The sequence below is a fragment of the Mustela lutreola genome, chromosome 5 (assembly GCF_030435805.1).
Source record: "Mustela lutreola isolate mMusLut2 chromosome 5, mMusLut2.pri, whole genome shotgun sequence".
NCBI lineage: Eukaryota > Metazoa > Chordata > Mammalia > Carnivora > Mustelidae > Mustela > Mustela lutreola.
Window position 1 is genome coordinate 30,956,099 of NC_081294.1, and position 19,192 is coordinate 30,975,290.

Sequence of the window (19,192 nt, forward strand, 5' to 3'; positions counted from 1 at the left end):
ACTGATCTAATACTGGCACTACTTCCCTCCCACCTGGATGACTATATACCACTTTAGTCTGAGTTTTGAAAAATAAGTTATATAAGTTTCTCAAGTTCTTCAATGGGCCTAACTAAAATGGATGAAAGAGAAGATTGACCATTTAAGTAACATGCAGAAGGGATTCCAAACGCTATTATTCTTCAGTATGAAGTTATGAACATGTTAACGAGACAGAATAAGCCAACCAAAGGGCTCTCACATTTGTCTGGGCAAAGAACGGGCCCAAGAATATATTTCAAAGGGCACAATAGTGCAGGGTTAAAAAAAAAAAAAAAAAAAAAAAAAGCTAATCCTATCCTATTGGTATCCTATTGGTAGGCTCCTTATAAAATGTCCTATCCAGTTTCTTCTTTAGAAGAAAAGAAAAAAGAAATGTTCCAAATATAATAGGTAAGGGGATCAGAACAGAGTAGCTCTCAGATACTACAATATTTCATAGCAGAAAAGGAAACTATACAAATGATCACTCTGTGTGGTAAGAAAATGCTGTGTAAATAAGCAAACAGGCAAAACAAGGTAAAAACTTTTGTTCACAGGTCTTTATACAAAATGGTAATACTGGTATACCTCTAAAATCCTCAAAGTTCTGAAATATGACAAAGAAGCTTTAGACTAAACTTTCAAATGGCATAAAAAATTTTGTTATTTCTATTGCATTTTGTTGCACAATGTTTGAAGTACTTAAACATGGAGGATGAGGATTTTTTAAATATACAGATTTAAAATAAAACGTAAGATTTCTTAAGTTTTGAGACAAAAGAGGAAAGTTTATATATATCTAAAAAAATCAATTGCATACCTAAAATTAAAAGTTTATTAACATATTAGTCAAAAATATTGTAAAATTATGATAAGCAAAGGTTACAGCCCGGTATTAGTTTGCTGGGTCTGCTGTAAATAAACATAACATACACATACCACAAACCAGGTAGCTGAAATGTAGAAATTTATTTTCTCATGATTCTGGAAGCTAGAACATCAACGTATTTTGACAGAGGTTCTTTGCTTTGGGGTCCTCTCTCCTAGGTTCTCTCAAGTCTTTACATGGTCATTTCTCTGTGTATATCTGTATACTAATCTCCTTTTCTTATCAGGACACCAGTCACATTGGATTTTAGGGATCACCCAAATGACCTAATTTTACCTTCACTGCCTATGAAGAGCCTATCCCCCCATACAAACTGATACTGAGGCACTGCAGGTGAAGGCTTCAACAAATCAATTAGGGGGACACAATTCAGCCCCTAACGTTAGACCCTCACATAGCAAAGTAGGGCCTACAATGAGTAGGCACTTACAATGTGAAAGGCCCAAAGAAATTAGAGAGAGATTACTGAGAAGAGGACAAGAAAATGTACAAAGAGTTTAATGAAGAACAAAACTGATAAATAAACACAACATACTTCCTATGCCCTAAAATCAGAACCAAAAACAATGAAAAATATCATTGGAAATAAAGCTTACCAAAATGCCATAAATTGCTTTTTTAACACGATAATACCAAATAAGACAAAATATTGTCAGTGGGATTATAAACTGAAAACATTTTGTAAAAAAAACTGGAAAAATGCTCTAGGGTAGGGATCTAACTTTTGGTGATTTATATTAACAAAATAATCTAAATATAGGGTGGGTTGTAACATTATAACAATGGTAAGGAACCGGAAGGAAAATGTTCAAAAGGAGCAAACGCCTGTAGCCATCAATATTATATAATATTTAAATTTATAATATAAATTTAAAAGGAGGAAAAACAGACATAACGTACTGGTAAGACAAAGAAAAAATTCTAAAAGATATATATATATTTTAAAGATAGATTTTTTAAGTCTAAACATCAAAATTTTGACACCAAAAATGAAAGTGTGGTCAAGGTGATTTATTTTCCTCTCTGTGCTTTTCTGTATTTTGGAAATGTTTATAATTAATCAGTATTATATAACCTGGGGATGGTTATCCATATATAAAATTCATGAATAGGAATGGAAGTAACATTTATTCACTACTAATCTTGCTAATCCTAGAAAATAATATTTTTAGAAATGAAGACAAATGAGTTTTAGACATAGTAGATAATATGACTTCTCAATGCCAAATAGCTAGTAAGTGATAAAACCAGAAATCAGACCAAACTAGTCTGAGTCCAGAGTCCACTGTGAAAAATATTACTACAATTCTGTATTAGAATTATTTACACAGGGGCAAAGGGAGAGGGGAGATTTGATATAAAAAATAAATAACTGAACATTACCATCTTTATTTCATTTCTCCAGCCTCAAAAATAGTATGATTTTAAAGTCTGGAGAACTGCACCCTGGTTACATATGAGTAAGTGATATTATTTTTTCCAAAACAGTTAATTAAAACACACATAACAAAAGCTGCCCATTTCAAAGGATCAGAACACACACAAAACTATTAACTAATACTGACAGTATTAAACAAAATTTAGCATTTATTTGAGATTTCCAGGTATTTAAGATTACTAGCATTGTTATTATATGGTACCTTACTTAAAAAAAAAAAAACGAACTGCTTATGATGCATCATGATCACTTAGACTTTGGACACATTCCAACTCAAATTTAATAGAAAAGTGAAGCTTATAATTTATTTGTATCAACATATAAAATATTGTGTTTTGGGATGCCTGGGTGGCTCAGTCGGTTAAGCGACCAACTCTTAATTTCAACTCAGGCTGTGATCTCAGGGTGGTGGGATAGAGCCCTGTATCCGGCTTCATGCTCTGTGTGGAGTCCACTTGAGATTCTCTCTCTCCTTCTCCCTCTGCCCCTCCCCCCAAATCTTTAAAATAAATATATTGTGTTTTTAAAATGGGAAAAAATGTTACTTCTTGAAACAATGATTTACGTATCAACTCAAGTTCTAAAAAGGCACTATTTCCGTTTTTTTATTACAGTAGCAATGCATGTTAATAAAACAAAATGCTCTGAAATCCTAGAAAGAAAGTAAATGAAGTCTTGTCCTCTCAAGGGTTGGTTTCTCCCCTAAATGTGTACTTGATTCTCATTTCTGTACTATCTTTTTCACATGTGCCAGATCCTTGTAGAAAACTGTAGATTCAGGGAAACATATAGTTTCTAAATTACCCACCCGCCTAGACACAAAATATAGGACTGCCCATGATTTAACATTTGTTGAGTTAGCAGTTTTGATGAAAAGCTAAAAGAAACCCTCAAAGTTATTATTATGGTCTTCAAAACTCACATTTCGAAAAGTATTTTGAAAAGGGTGTAATTTCCCTCGTTAAAGCTTAGGAAATCTTCCATTCTACTTTAAATCTGTATATATATATAAAAAATCCTCAACCTCCATTTTGAAAAAGAAAAAACAATGCAAGAGAAACATTTCAACTGCAAGAAACACTTCTGAAAAAAATGCCCAGTCAGTTGGAAATGAAGATCACAAGTAACAACTAAAAAGATCAATTTATGACAAAACATAGCATGTTTGTCATAATTGCGGTCTATTGTCCAGGGATAGCAACAGATGTTAGGGCTATGTTTTCAGTGGTGGTTAGTAATTATTGCTTTTAAGTTGTTTTAAGTTATTAAAATGTTAACACTGCCTGCCCTATCACATAAATGTGTTATATTGAGAACCAAATTATGGGTTACATTCAGAAGTCAGTAAAGACCTTTCAAAACGTTAGAATTAGCATCGTAACAGTCACTTAATATGTAAAATTATTAGATATCACATTTTCATTGGGTTTCCGTTGCTCCCATCCCATTTGTTTCTATGACTATCGGTCACAATGCCTAGCTAAACATGACCAAAATGATAGTTCATGTAGAAGATGATTAAGAGAGGGCTACCCTCTGCTTTTATGATTAAAAACTGTAAGGACGATGTATCTTAGCTAAATGGAAAGTGTTTCAGAATGAAGCTAACTTAAAAAAAAAAAAAAAAGGCAAGTCAGCTAAGAAATGGAAAGACAAAATACAATTAACATTTTTTCAACCCTTGGGTTGTTTTACCTGAAATTAGGACCCAACATATGTTTTTTTCTCATCATGAGAGCAAATAACTTCTTTTTACTTCAGTTCAGTTTAATTAAGTTTGTTGAATTTATTTTTTATAAGACTTTCTTATAAAAACTAAAATATGTAATAGGAGCAATCAACAATAGCATAATCTTACAAAGGTAAGACAGAAGTCTAAACTACTTCTAGGTAATAAAAATGTCTGAGATGCTTTTTAAGATTATTATTTTTTAAAAAATATAAAGATCAGGGCGCCTGGGTGGCTCAGTGGGTTAAGCCTCTGCCTTCAGCTCAGGTCATGATCTCAGGATCCTGGGATAGAGTCCTACATCGGGCTCTCTGCTCAGCGGGGAGCCTACTTCCCCCTCCCTCTCAGCCTGCCTCTCTGCCTACTTGTGATCTCTCTTTCTCTATCAAATATATAAATATAACCTCTTTTAAAAATATATAATGATCAATTAAAACAGCACAATTGATATTCACATTTTACTCATATTGTTCTGAAGGTTAAATGAATAGTTCTCACAAATAAGAACAGACAGAATAACCCAAACTTAAAAGAAAATCTCATCACAGATAAGAATTCTACAACATGGTCTTTTCAGAGTGCATTTTAGAAGCAGGTTTTAAAATAAAAAATGAAAATGCTTTTTTTTTACTTTTTTTTAGAAATCACACTTCTAAATCCTACTCTGCATAAGAAAGTACACAAAAGTGTTATTATACATTATTTAAAATAGCAAAAAGAACTAGGAAAAACATTTTTTAATGGTGGACTAAGTCACAACATATGTATGTATGCATATGTACAAATATGAATATATTTGTAAATACACAAATATATATGTAGATACATCTACACACATATATGCAGCTTTAAAAAAGTAGATCTATATTTATAGAAAAGGAAAGGATCCTATAATATATTAGCAGAAAAGTACAAACTATTAATCAATATATGTCATGATCTCATTAAAAAAACCAGGGTGCCTGGGTGGCTCCATGAGTTAAAGCCTCTGCCTTCAGCTCAGGTCATGATCCCAGGGTCCTGGGATGGAGCCCCGAATTGGGCTCTCTGCTCAGCAGGGAGCCTGCTTCCCTTCCTCTCTCTCTGCCTGCCTCTCTGCCTACTTGTGATCTCTGTCAAATAAATAAATAAAATCTTTAAAAACAAAAACAAACAAAAAAAACCCTTTGTGCACATGTAATAAATGGTAAATAAATTCAGTACTCTATTAAGCACACATTTTCGTTTAGCTCATTTAATTCTCACAACTCAGTGGAACAAACACACACATACACACACATACACACACACACACACACACACACACACAATCATACCAGAGAAGGATAACTACTTCCTGGTGGTTACCTCTAGAGAATGGTACTTTTGTCATAGTGGGGAGGTGGATGGGAAGGGTATGTGAGAAAGGACTTTCACATTTTAGTATAAATTATTCTGTGCTGTTTTAATTTTTTATATTTAGCTTATACTATTTTTGAAGTTTTTTCAACATAGAACAAAATAAAGATTCTTTTGGAGCTTTCAGTATAGAATATAGGAGATTAAACACAGGAAAAGAGAACTTTTAGAATGTAAAAAGCTGAAATATTTTCATGTTTAAAAAAAATAGGTCATTAGATTATAAGCATGTTGTCAGTTTTAAAAATAGGATACTAAGATTATATTCATCAGTAGTCTGTTATACACATTACTTTATCTAGTGAAATGATGTCAGAAGGCAAGCATGGGTGTGTGACATTCACATGGTTATAGGATCACATCACTAGCACCCTCTCTTCATACTTTAAAAGGAAGTTTAATTCTGCAGAAGAGGTCTACCCTATACAACATTTTAGCCCCATTGATCTACAAATTAAGTTTATCCTAACAGCAGGCTTATACTAAAAAAACAAAACAAATAGTAATACAGCCAAAACTCATATTTAAAATGCAAAATCTTCTCTATATAATATAAAACCTTTAATTAAATACTTGTTATATACCAGACTTTGGAGTAAAAGGGAATATAAGAGCAGAAGAAGAAATACTACAGGTTTCTTATGTTTAAGAAACTCGATTTACTTTTTTCTTATAATTTTTTTAATTTTTTATTTAATTTTTATTTAATTTAATATTTAATTTTTTAAATTTTTTTATAAACATATTATGTATTATTAGCTGCAGGGATACAGGTCTGTGAATCACCAGGTTTACACACTTCACCACAGCACACACCCTCCCCAATGTCCATAACCCCACCACCCTACCCCGGCAACCCTCAGTTTGTTCTGCGAGATTAAGAGTCTCTTATGATTTGTCTCCCTCCAGATCCCATCTTGATTCATTTATTCTTTTCCTACCCCCCTAAACCCCCCCACGTTGCATCTCTACTTCCTCATATCAGGGAGATCATATGATAGTTGTCTTTCTCCGATAAGAAACTCAATTTAATAAGATAGTAACCCAAAACAAATAGTAATAACAAAACAATAAAATTTAGTAGACACACATAATCTGTTATGGGAACAAAGAGAAGGGTGGCCAACTAATTCCTAACTAGTCTAACTAAGTGACATCAATTATTTTTATTTTCTTATTCTATAGAGATATATATATATTCTATAAAGATTTCTTATTCTATAGGGATATTCATAGAGATTTCTGAGACTTTCTAATTTTACTCTGTAAGAACATGAAATACCAGCTATGTAAATGTTTATGAACCTAGCTCTCCATCAAAATGGAATTCAAAGATACATTATATTATGATTAAATTTGCTAAGCATTTATTTTGCACTGGTATCTGAAGAAATTTTATAATAAAATCTACTGACACTTATTTACAGGAATGGTTCTTACCCAGGGGCAATTCTGCCTCCAGGAAACATCTGGCAATGTCTGGAGACATTTTTGCTTATCACAACTGGTGGAGGTATGCTACTGGCATCTGGGGGTAGAAGCAGGGATGCTATAAAATATACTACAAATGAGAAGACAGCTTCCTAAGACAAATAATTATCTAGTCCATTATGGCAGAATTACTGAGGTTGAAAAACCCTGTTATAGTAACAGCTTACTATTCTGCAACTTGAACTATTAAGCAGATTCATGTCCTTAGAATCAGCCAAAAAAAAAACCCCAGGAAAATGGCAAAAAAATTAAAGCAAACAAAAACAAATCCCAGGTTAAAAGATGCTATGTTATCTGTTATGAAGTACCTACTATATACCAGGTACTATAATGACCTTGCCTTTTAACAGCATCAAGATTACCTGAGTAAAGAAATCTGCCCAAGACTGCCTTGCTAGTTATGGTCAGAGCTGGACTGTAAGTCTCCATCTTCTTGATCTAAAGCCCATGCTTTTCCCATTGTTATCACCAGGCAGCCAAACTGATTTTATCAAGTGCAGTGTTCGTGGACTTCACTAATGAGAGCGCCCCTCAGACCCTGAGTCAAGGTTTAGTCCCGTATAATGTAGACAAATCCTAGTAAATCTGGTTTTCTGGTTTTTAAATCCATAAATAATTTATAATAGCAAATAAAAGAGCTGCTCTAAGCTGGTATGAGGGCCAGAGGGAAATGTGAAAATTACAGTGAGAGGATAAAGCAAAATAAAAAAACAAGAATACAAAAAGCCCCAAAGCCCAGGGCCTTTATTAAGGAGATAAATCATTCTGTACTCTACAGGACTACAATGGGGGAAGAGGAGGAGAGGGGGAAGAGAGAAAGGAGGGAGAAATAAGGAAGGAGAGAAAGGGAAGAGGTTAGAGAAAGGTGAAGAGAGAGGAGATGAAGAAGAAGGGAGAAAGAAATAGCAGAGAAGGAGAGAGTGAAGGGAAGGAGAAGAGGGAGAAAGACTAGGAGAACACAAATCAAGGAAAGACCAAGTAAACAACTTAGTGAAATACTGTGGGAAAAATTCAAACAAAGACAGAGGAACAAGGAAAATGGAAAAGGGAAAAGAGAGCACCCGACCCTTAACCCAAAAGAAGCAGGGATGGAGACAGAAATAAACGGAGAATATAGAAGGGAAAAAGAAAAGTATCCAACAGATTCATAGAAATAAATGTTTAAACTACTTCTATTCCAAAGTCTCTATGTATGTATTGTCCATTATGGTTGGTATCTACTAGCCACAGGGTGCTATGAGCACTGTTAATGTGGCTATTCTGAATTGATATGCACTATAAGCATAATATACACACTTGATTTCAAAGATTTAGTATAAAAATGTTAAATATTTCATTAATATTTTATACAAATCACATCAAATGATAATTGTAATATACTGGATTAAAGAAAGCAGTTTTATTAAAAATAATTTCACATGCTTCCTTTTCCTTTTTTAATGTGGTATTAGAAAATTTTAAATTATATTTGCAGTTCACATTACATTTCTACTGGAAGGTGCTGCTTTAGAATTTTAATATTGCTTTAGGATCCATACTAGTGCCACAGTAATATTTAAAAAAAATCAGTCATCCTTACATCCATCCCCAACTTTCAGAATCCTAGCTGGCAAAAGATGTGGAACTACATATCTAGATATCAACCTGATTATGACAGGAACCATGAGTTCAAACAGGACATAAATCTGTATTAAGTTGTTTTTAATGGTTAAATCTAGGCAAGTGATAATAGAGTTGAGTAAAGAATAGTCATGTAAAATTGGAAAATTTAATAGAAGGGAGTAAAATGAGGATATACAATTTACAATCATGAACGAATTCTGGGTCTCAAAGACTTGACATTATCTGACAAGCACACTGAAACATGCACTTGGAAGATTTTCATTACATTCATTAAAAAATGCCAATATAACTAGGGATATTTTTGAAAACTCTTTCTCAAGCACCTAATTCAATGTTTTTTCAGGTCATTTAAAATATCGTTTTCTTGTCCCTCATAGATGCCAGAATATTCCAAAACTTCACTAAAGAAAAAAAAAACACATTCTTCAACTATGGAAAAAAAAATACCAATCTATTTTATATTTACTGTTTGTCACCATATTGAAAAAATGGTTTTGTTGCATAGTGACTATATTCTCATCTCCTTTTAGTTCAGTGAAGTAAAACAAACTCAAAGCCATAGTTTAATTTTTAGTTAGCAAAGAATTAAACATTTTGGAAGGATTAAAAAAGTGCCACTCAAACTTTAATGTACATACAAATTCACCTGAGAATCTTAATTAAAATGTAGATTCTGATACAGTAGGTCTGGGGTAGGGCCAGCATAGTACATTTCAAACAAGCGCCAAGGTGACAGCAATGCTGCTGGTCTATGGGTCACACTTTTAAGGTGTTAAACATATAATTAATCCCAAATTTAAATGCAGCAGAACAATGTATATAGAGGAAATTAAAAAAGAAAAAAAATTTTCCCAAAGGAACCATTCTGTTTCCTATTTATGGCATCATCTCAAATAACAGGCATTTTTAGTGTTTCCAAGAGTTGGCTGTCCAGCATTACCAAGATCAAAAACATATCAATCCATCGATCAAAGTCAAAAATTCTTGGTTTCTAATAAAGATTAAGTCAATATTTGTTTGGGACAAGGGCTCTTCATTTATCCTGGGCTCTTATCAAAATTAGAATTAGAGTATTAGGGATAACAGAGAGGAAGTTTTAATATTTCTCTGAGAATAATGGTTATGCCTATGAAATGCAAAACACACACGCACTTATGTATCAACATTTATCATATATTATCACATAAAAATGAGTATTAAAAAGGTAAAAGTAATATATCATGTGAAAAACAGTGAAGACCCAATAATAGACTTCTTAGTGACCTTTTTTTCTTTACTTTCTGAACCTACCAAATTTCCTGCAACAAGCACACACTTCCATTATTCAAATACACTGAAATTAATAACACATGACAAAATCCATGAAAATCAGCAGAGGAAAGCACTAATATATTAGGTGACTACTCAAGAATTTCTTGTTAATTTCTTGTTAATGATAGTTAAAAAGCATCTGAGGTAAGTATAATAAGGAATAACAAATTTTAGATGAGTTACTTACTTACCTTAGTAAAGTTATTCAGATGTCCTAGTTTTCTCATATTTGATACTCCTTGCAATTTGGCCACATTTTGGAGAATCTCCCTTAAGTTGTCAGAAGGTTCTAGAAGAAAAGACAAGACAAATTAACATAATTTTAGAAGAGTACTTTCCTAACCAAACACATAAAACATGCAGTTATTTAAGCTCCACAATTTTGGTCTTGGTTTAAAATCTTATTCTCTATCTCAAATCCATCTACTTAGGTGACTTCAAAGTCCATGTGAATGATGTTCACACCTCTGCTCCACTCATACCTATGGTCCAACTCATGTCTCATCACCTGGAATTATTTAACTACTAAACCTTAAAATTCAACATTCCAACTATTAGTTCTGGCTACAATATACAAAAGGCACCAAAAATACTGTCCAAAATATTTGAATCAATCAAAAAACAGGACAAAATATATGAAACCATTGTTCTCAAAACAAAACCATTGTTCCCAAAATATATGAAACCACTGTTCTCAAAACACAGGACCTCAGTAAAGAACAGTGATCCCTGAGAGGTGAGAAACACACAACTGTACCCTAGAACTGCCCCCAGCTAACTGTCTTAAGAAAGTTTCCAGGTGTTGGTACCAACAGGTAAAAATCCAGGCAAACAGTCCACGATTGAAAGACAGAACTCAGAGTCCAAGAAAACCAAGAAGAATTAGAAAAGAGAAAGAATGCTGAAGATCTGCAAAGGGATCCCTCTGGTAGTCTGTACAGTAATGACTAGTCCATGTGTGTGAGGAAATTAACTACTTGAAAGAAGTAAAAAGGAAAGTACCCTCTGTTCACACAGGACAGGGGGCACTGCCTGTTCCTAAGAGCCAGACTGAAAATCTGCACAATTCATGTGCATTGGTTAGAGTCAGAGTAAGACTAAACACTTCTTTTATCCCACCTAACAAATCTTCAAAGCAAAACTTGAAAGAATTAAAGTAATCCCAAGTAACTAAACTGTGTCTCAGACCAATAGTCAAAATTTATACGAAATAAAAAAAAATATGAAGCACCTAACAAGGCAAAAATTACAATGTTTAACAGCCAGTTGAAATTTATCAGATATGCAAAGAAGCAGGAAAACAGACTTATAAAAAGCAGAAAAATTAATCAACCAAAATGACCCAGAACTAATAAAGATGTTAGAATTAACAGATAAGAACATTAAAAGCCAGTACGTGCAAAAACTTTGGGAGAGGCATAAAAGGTATACAAATCATCCAAATTGAATTCCTAGAGATGAAAACTAGGTCTAAATGAAAATATACCAGATGGGAATAAATGCATAATTACTTTTATAGAAAGTAAGAACTGTGAACTTGAAGACAAAGCAATTTAAATTATCCAAAATGTAATACAGAAAGAAAAAAGAAATAAATGAAAAGAACATCAATGAACTGAAGGACTTCAAGTAGCCCAACACAATGACAATGTATAACTAGAATCCTCAAAGGAAAGAAATGGAGGATAAAAAAAATTATTTGAAGAAATAATGGATAAAAATTTTCCAAATTTGATGAAAATAACCCAATAAACCCTGGAAGTTCAACCAATCCTAAGTACAGAAACATGAAGAAAACTAGACCAAAGCACATCATAATCATGTTACTCAAAACCACTGGCAGAGAAAACCTTAAAAGGAACCATACTAAAAAAGACAAGTTATGTGGAGAGGGCAAAGAAAAGGTTGACGGGAGACTTCTCATGAGAAACAAGGCAAATGAAAAGAAAGTAGAGCAACATCTTTCAAAATACTAGGGGAAAAAAAAAGCTTCAAAAACATAAAAAAACAATCTTAGCTCACTTGCTCTACAAAAATGGGTAACAGCCAGATATGGCCCTGTGGTCAGCAGCCCACCAACTCCCCTGGAATAGAGCATCAATTTCCTCAGGTTGCTGCAAGCTATTTTCCTTTTCATGTATTCAGCATCCATTTGTTTAAACAAAACAAAAGCACAAGCTAAAGAACAAAAAAAGTATCATCACATGGCTGATATTTTAATCTAAGAGCCATTATGACTTTGAGAATTTTATCTGTTAACACAAAATCAAAGAACTATTTGTTTTGAATTACTGTTTTCCTCAGCAAATGAAACTGCATTGTCCTATTTTACATTTAGCTTGCATCTGCCTATTTTCCTCCATTCTGTTTTACTGGGTGTTAGCCATGACAACCACAAATTGGTTAGTGCCAAACCACTAAGCACACTACATACCCCAGCTATTTCCAAATACTTTAAAATTGCTATACACTGAGATCATTCACAGCATCTCCCACAAATTCTGGATTTTTTAAATCCCAATGTAACTCAATCTAATTTTAAATGGCTCAGTATATGTCTTTATAATTAGTGACTCTGAGGTTATCTTAAAAGTGGAATGAAAGCAGCTCATCACTGGGTAGAATCAGATTACACCAAAAAGAACTGCGAGGTTAAATCAATGTTATTATTTAGTAATACCTTTTCACTATTATAAATGGTATCTGAAGAGACTGAAGAAGAAAATATTAAGTAAACCAATGGTGTCAAAATGGTTTAACTGTATTTCAGAACTTTATATTAATTTTATAACAGCCTTCAAGGTAATTCAGAACCTATAGCATTTGCAAAATAAGAGTTAAGATCACTAAAACCAGTTGAGAAATTCACCTAATGGAAACATATAACCTAACCAGTTCATATCAACTTATAATTAGGTTTTCAGGCGCCAAAGCTTCACTGAAATGATCATACAGTTACTATTATGTAATGTTCTGATAGGACCAACAGTTAAAATCATTAGTCTGGAAATATTTATTCTTCACAAAGGTTTGTGGATTTCTAATACTGCGTATTATCCAGGTACAAACTGATTATAGACATTTTTGAAAAACCACAATCTTGCTACAAAAATAAAATCTTGTATCTGAGTTCATTCACTCAACAAATAACATTTAAACATCTATTATAGGTAAGTACTATTTTAGGTAGTGGAAATACACCAGTGAGCAGGAGACATCCTTCTTTAATAGACCCCACATACAAGTAGAAGAAAACTGACAACAGCAACAAAAAAATCTCCCTGCACACAAACTGAAAATTGACAGGTGGTGAGAAATCAACACTGGATCAAACGTTTGCCTCATGAATAATAATACAAAATGAACCGAACACTAATAATGCAGGTGTTACAGTTGCCAATCTAAATCAAAATGAACTAGCCTTTCCCCTTCTTTCCCCTCCTCACCTCCTTTCTCTTTTACTTAATTCCCAGGAATCCCCAACTAAGGACAACTTTCAAAGTTTCTTCATAACATATTTGCTAAAAAAAACAAGCTGCTTCCTTCCAGAAGCTACTTCCTAGACCAACTCAAAATAATATGAGAGCCAGTTTAGATGAAATACTATGTAATGGTCATGTTCTACAATGTTCCCATGGAAATAACAGGTTAAAGTTCCTGGAAAAGAAACGAGAAATCCCTGGTTTCTTCCTTACTTGCTACATCAGGAGTCTGCAAACTTTTTCTGTAAAGATCCAGAGAGTAAGTATTTTAAACTTTGAAGGACATAAAGTCTCTATTTTAACTACTACACTCTGCTGTTTTACCAAGAAAGCAACTGTAGAAAATACATAAATGAATGAACGTGGCTTTATTTCAATAAAGCGGACTTGGCTCACATAGTTTGGCTCTATAGTCTGTCAACTCCTGTACTAGTTAGAACTTACACTTGGATGAGTAGTGGGGAAACTGAGCTCAATGTGGTTTTTACTGGGGTTGGTAAGATGGGAAGCAGCAAAAAGAAATTCAGGAAAAAGTTTACCTCTTTTTATTTCTTCCTACTCTCACTTAATGTTTCCAACCTAGTATCTCCAAAACTATCTACTGAGAACAGTGCTATGTGAGAAAGTATAAAGCACAACGAGACAGTCAGGATATTCCCAGAAGCCTTGATGTTTAGGAAACCCACAGATGCCTAGGGGAAGAAAAATTTCGGCTAGCTGGCTATGATGGCAAACCATTCAAAAGCAAGGAAGCAAAACACAAAAGAAGTAGTAGAATTACAGTTGCTCTTTTCCTCTTATTATGTAACTTGTGAGTCCTGAGTATTCCCGATGAATCTCTCTGAGGGTAATGAAATAAACAGCCAACTCTAAATATCTAGCAATTTAATATTATATAAACACATATGCATATACATACACATGCATGCAGAAAAACACCAAGAGAAATCTACAGTAGACAAACCTTTTATCTAGATCTATGTATGTACAGACACATACATATACACCCATTCCCCTCCAGCTCAAGTCTCCATATAGGCACACATGCACACATATACACACAGATACATAGTGTATGCCATATTTGTGTGAATAAACATGCATTTATTTTAAATGTCTTTAATATTTACTTCTTTGTAACATGCTGCAATAAACTTTATAGAAGTATTTTTATCTGTTAATGAATACAAAACATAAAATTGATTTTTAAATAAATTTAGGTTCAAGTACATGTAGTAGATTAATGACCAAAAACTACTGGCATACAGCTATTTGGGAGTACTGTAAAGAACTATGAAATGAAAAAGAACTGGATTCAAATCTAGTTTATTCATCTACAAAAAACCCACACAGCCCTAAGTCAATCCCATGGGCATCCACTTTCTCCTATCTATAGTGAAAATACTACTTACTTTGAAAGCACTGTTAAAAGATCTGAGGTGCTTAGCACAGTGCCTTAACCATAACAAATACCCAATAAATGGTAGCAACTATAGTTAAAAGTTATTTTTTAGTAAATACAATTTTTATGAATCGTGAAAATTATGTGTTTAGTCCAAGCAAATGCTTAATATCCATGTTAATGTGAGGGTTTTTTGTTTTTGTTTTGTTTTTGTTTTTGTTTTAAGATTTTGTCAGAGGGAGGAGAGAGAGAGAGAAACAGAGTATGAGCGGGGGAGCCACAGGCAGAAGGAGAAGCAGGCTCTCTGATGAGCAAGGAGCCTGATGCAGAACTCAATCCTATGATCTGAGCTGAAAGGCAGGCAGTTAACCAACTGAGCCACCCAGGCATCCCTATTAATGTGTTTAATGAATTTTTGTTTCATGTTTTAGAACATTATTTTATGATCCAAGATTTGCTCATTTTTAAATTTTTTTAAGGTTTACTCATTTTTTAAAAAAGATTTTATTTATTTATTTGACAGCACAAACAGCAGAGCAGCAGGCAGAGGGAAAGGGAGAAGCAGGTTCCCTACTTAGCAAGGAGCCTGATGTGCAGGGCTTGATCCCAGGACCCTGGGATCATGACCTGAGCCGAAGGCAGATGCTTAACTGACTGAGCCACCCAGGTGCCCCAAGATTTGCTCATTTTTTTTTAAAAGATTTTATTTATTTATTTGACAGGCAGAGATCACAAGCAGGCAGAGAGAGAGGAGGAAGCAGGCTCCCTGCTGAGCAGAGAGCCCGATGTGGGGCTCGATCCCAGGACCCTGGGATCATGACCTGAGCCAAAGGCAGAGGCTTTAACCCACTGAGCCACCCAGGCGCCCCAGATTTACTCATTTTTAAAGAAGAAACTGTTATCTCATCTACCTTTGTGAAAATTTCAAAGAGAAATTACAACTGGGAGCAGAGCTGACCAATAATTTCTGTGATTTACTTGTGAATATATGCGAAAAAATGCTAATAAAGCTAGTAAAGTAGGGTGCATTAAAAACTTGATGTAACAAAATTAAATATGATTACATAAATCTGACATGACTTACTGATATCTTTAATATCATCTATTAGATACTATCTATTAGATAGACATAAATGATTAAAAGCATATGGGAATTACTATAGTTGGTATTACCTTTGCAAAAGCCAGCAGCAAATCTGTCCCCCTCTACTAGCAAACATATCAGGAATATATCTTCCCACCTTTATCCACAGATCCAAATGTTGAGGAAGAACTGCTTCAAGCTTTAACATTACCTGAAATTCTCTAACAATTATTAATATCAGAGAGATATAATTCAGTAGGGAAATGATATATCCCATTGATTGCACCCTGGGAAAAGGACCTTCCTTTTACCTCTAATGCAGAGGAACTCAGAACTTGAAGGAGAGCCTGTTTCAACCTTTGGATCGCATGGTAGGATACCTTTTCTTATACCAATGACAAAATATGCTCCTTTCTAACTTTCACCCACTTGCTCTGGTGTAACCACATGGAATGCAAAACAAGTATTATCTTTCCTCACATACTGAAAATATTCATGTTTCCTCTCTATAGCAGGTAATCATCTTCTTTTAATCATTGACATATTTTAAATATAAATACTGTAGTAGAGATGTGCAAGGAAAATCTGATACTACTGCCAGCAAATCAGTTTAATTATAATCTTCTTAAATGTTAGGTTTATCATACTAAAAACTGCAAGTTTTCATAGGGCTGTTTTAGAAGAATAATGGACATGAAGCACCTCTTGAGAGGGAATGATTTGGTAACAGGCAGGGCTACATGGTCAGCAAGATGACAGACACTAGGTTTCTTTAGCCTGGCCTGCCCTCTATCTAGCCAACTTGGGAAAAATCCTTGTCATTCTTGGGGTCTGGCTCAGATGTAGAAAGGTTTTTCCTAACCTACAAGCCCCCCTCTTTATGTTCCCATGACATATCCTTCATACCACTACTGCAGCAGTTATGACAATGTATCTCATCTGCCTGGCTTCAAATTTACATCTGTTGTTTCACTATAATTACTAATACCACCTCCTTTCACTCTGCAAAGTATCCCACATTGTATTATAAATGGTATTACTGTAAGTATAATTAAACTTCAACTATTGTTAATAAGATTTTCTTAAACATGGGGCACCTGGGGGCTTGGTCAGTTAAGCATCTGACTCTTGGTTTCAGCTCATGATCTCAGAGTCTTGAGATCAAGCCCCATGTTGGGCACCCTGCTCAGTGGGGAATCTGCTTGAAATTCTCTCTCCCTCTGCCCCTCCACCTGCTTGGGCAAATACTTTCTCTCTAATAAATAAGTAAATTGTTAAAAAAAAAAAAAAAAAGGAAAAAAAAAAAGAAAAGAAAAAGATTTTCTTACAACTAGGCCTGCATTCTATTTCTTTTTCCCAGAGACAGAAGAGAATAGTTTTGCTGGGTTCTTGTTCCCATGTCCTACTTGCATAATACCGATGGCAGGAAAAAGTGAAGTGACTTTTGCTGATCTGTAACATTTTAAGACTGTCTTTCCAATGACCCAAAGGTTCAGATCTCTTTCCTTCCACTTCAATTTTGGATGTCAAAGTTACCTCAGAGAAAAGCTACCTTTTCTCTATTCATTCAAAAATACATCTTCCTTTCTATAATTCCAAAGAAGTGCTGATTTTGAATGATTTCAAGAGGAAAAGATTTATATACCAATACAGGAGGGGGATCCTAGTTGAAGATTATCATTTTGTAACTGATTGGATAAATTAAGTAAGTGACATCTACCAGTTCACTAATGTGATTGGTTTACAATGGTACGAACAAAAATTGCATCTTTAATTGGCTTATTACAAGCATGTCATAATATATTATAACTGTAAGATACAGGCCAAGATCAAGGTACAGAACATGAAACATAAGAGTCAGCTGCAAATAGGTAAATGACTCATCTGAACAGAACCTCTATTAAAAGATGTATGCAGGGACGCCTGGGTGGCTCAGTTGGTTGGACGACTGCCTTCGGCTCAGGTCATGATCCCGGAGTCCCGGGATCGAGTCCCGCATCGGGCTCCCTGCTCCACGGGGAGTCTGCTTCTCTCTCGGACCTTCTCCTTGCTCATGTTCTCTCTCACTGTCTCTCTCTCAAATAAATAAATAAAATCTTAGAAAAAAAAAATTTAAAAAAAAATAAAAGATGTATGCATACCTCTGAAACTAATAATACAGTATATATTAAATTGAATTTAAATATTTTTAAATTAAAAGATATAGGAATATATAATCTTAATAATTAGACTTATATATTCTGTAATCTTTATTTCAAATCGTAATTTTGAATAAATCCTTAAAAAACTGGGGCACTGGGGCGCCTGGGTGGCTCAGTGGGTTAAAGCCTCTGCCTTCTGCTCAGGTCATGGTCCCAGGGCCCTGGGATCGAGCCCTGCGTCAGGCTCTCTGCTCCGTGGAGAGCCTGCTTCCTCCCCTCTCTCTGCCTGCCTCTCTGACTACTTGCGATCTCTGTCTGTCAAATAAATAAATAAAAAATCTTAAAAACAAAAACAAAAACAAAAACAAACCTGGGGCACCTTGGGTGGCTTAGTCGCTTAAGCACCCACTCTTCATTTGACTCAAGTCAGGTCATGAGATCAAGTCCCAAGTCGGACTCTGTGCTGTGTGTGAATCCTGCTCAACATTCATTCCCTCTCTCTCTCTCTCTCTTCCTTCCACTCTTCCCCTCCCCTGCTCACATTCCCTAAAAAAATTTTTTTAATTAAAAAAATAACCTAAAATATTTAAAATATTTTTAAATTTAACATTTAAATGACAGAATATTCTTCCCAAAGTTCCTAAAGAAAAAAAAAATGTAACATTAAGATTATATAATGGGAATAATATAGTCAAAACACAGGTTTCCCCACTAGACTGAACACAGCCATTTTACTACTTACATAATTAAAAATATAAATGTATTCTATAAAGGGCAGTTCTGACTTATCCTGGAAATAGCTCTGGATTTAGATTTCTAACTTTTATTCAAATACACTTCAGTGATCACTCTATGCCATGTACTGTGCCAAATGCTAGGTGAGAAATATTAATAAACGTAAGATATGGTCTCAGCCCTGGAGATCAAAATTAAATGAGAAAAGAGAAGCACATAATCACTTAATAATATATGACAGAGAGGTTGGCAATAAATATTATGGGAACAAAAAAAAAAAAAAAAAAAAAAGGGTGCCTGAGAGACTTCACTAGACATTAAGACAAGTGAGAACAGGAAACCTATCTTTTTCATACATGCAACCCTGGCCTCTGATACAATACCAGGCACATGGTGGCTTCTCAATAAATACCCACTGAAAGAAAGACTGAAAAGGGGAGACATAAGA

At 34.3% G+C, this 19,192-nt stretch overlaps 1 protein-coding gene and 1 long non-coding RNA gene across 6 annotated transcripts in view; one reads left to right on the forward strand and one right to left on the reverse strand.

Moving 5' to 3' along the window:
• RICTOR (RPTOR independent companion of MTOR complex 2) overlaps nucleotides 1-19,192 on the reverse strand; it is a 129,512-nt gene that overhangs the window by 73,298 nt on the left and 37,022 nt on the right. For all 5 annotated transcript variants that reach the window (XM_059173842.1, XM_059173839.1, XM_059173840.1 and 2 more), the window contains one exon: nucleotides 10,092-10,189. In XM_059173842.1, coding sequence (XP_059029825.1) covers nucleotides 10,092-10,189 — 98 coding nt within the window. The remainder of the gene's footprint in view (nucleotides 1-10,091; nucleotides 10,190-19,192) is intronic.
• LOC131831683 (uncharacterized) overlaps nucleotides 1-19,192 on the forward strand; it is a 77,936-nt gene that overhangs the window by 22,902 nt on the left and 35,842 nt on the right. The window lies entirely within an intron of this gene.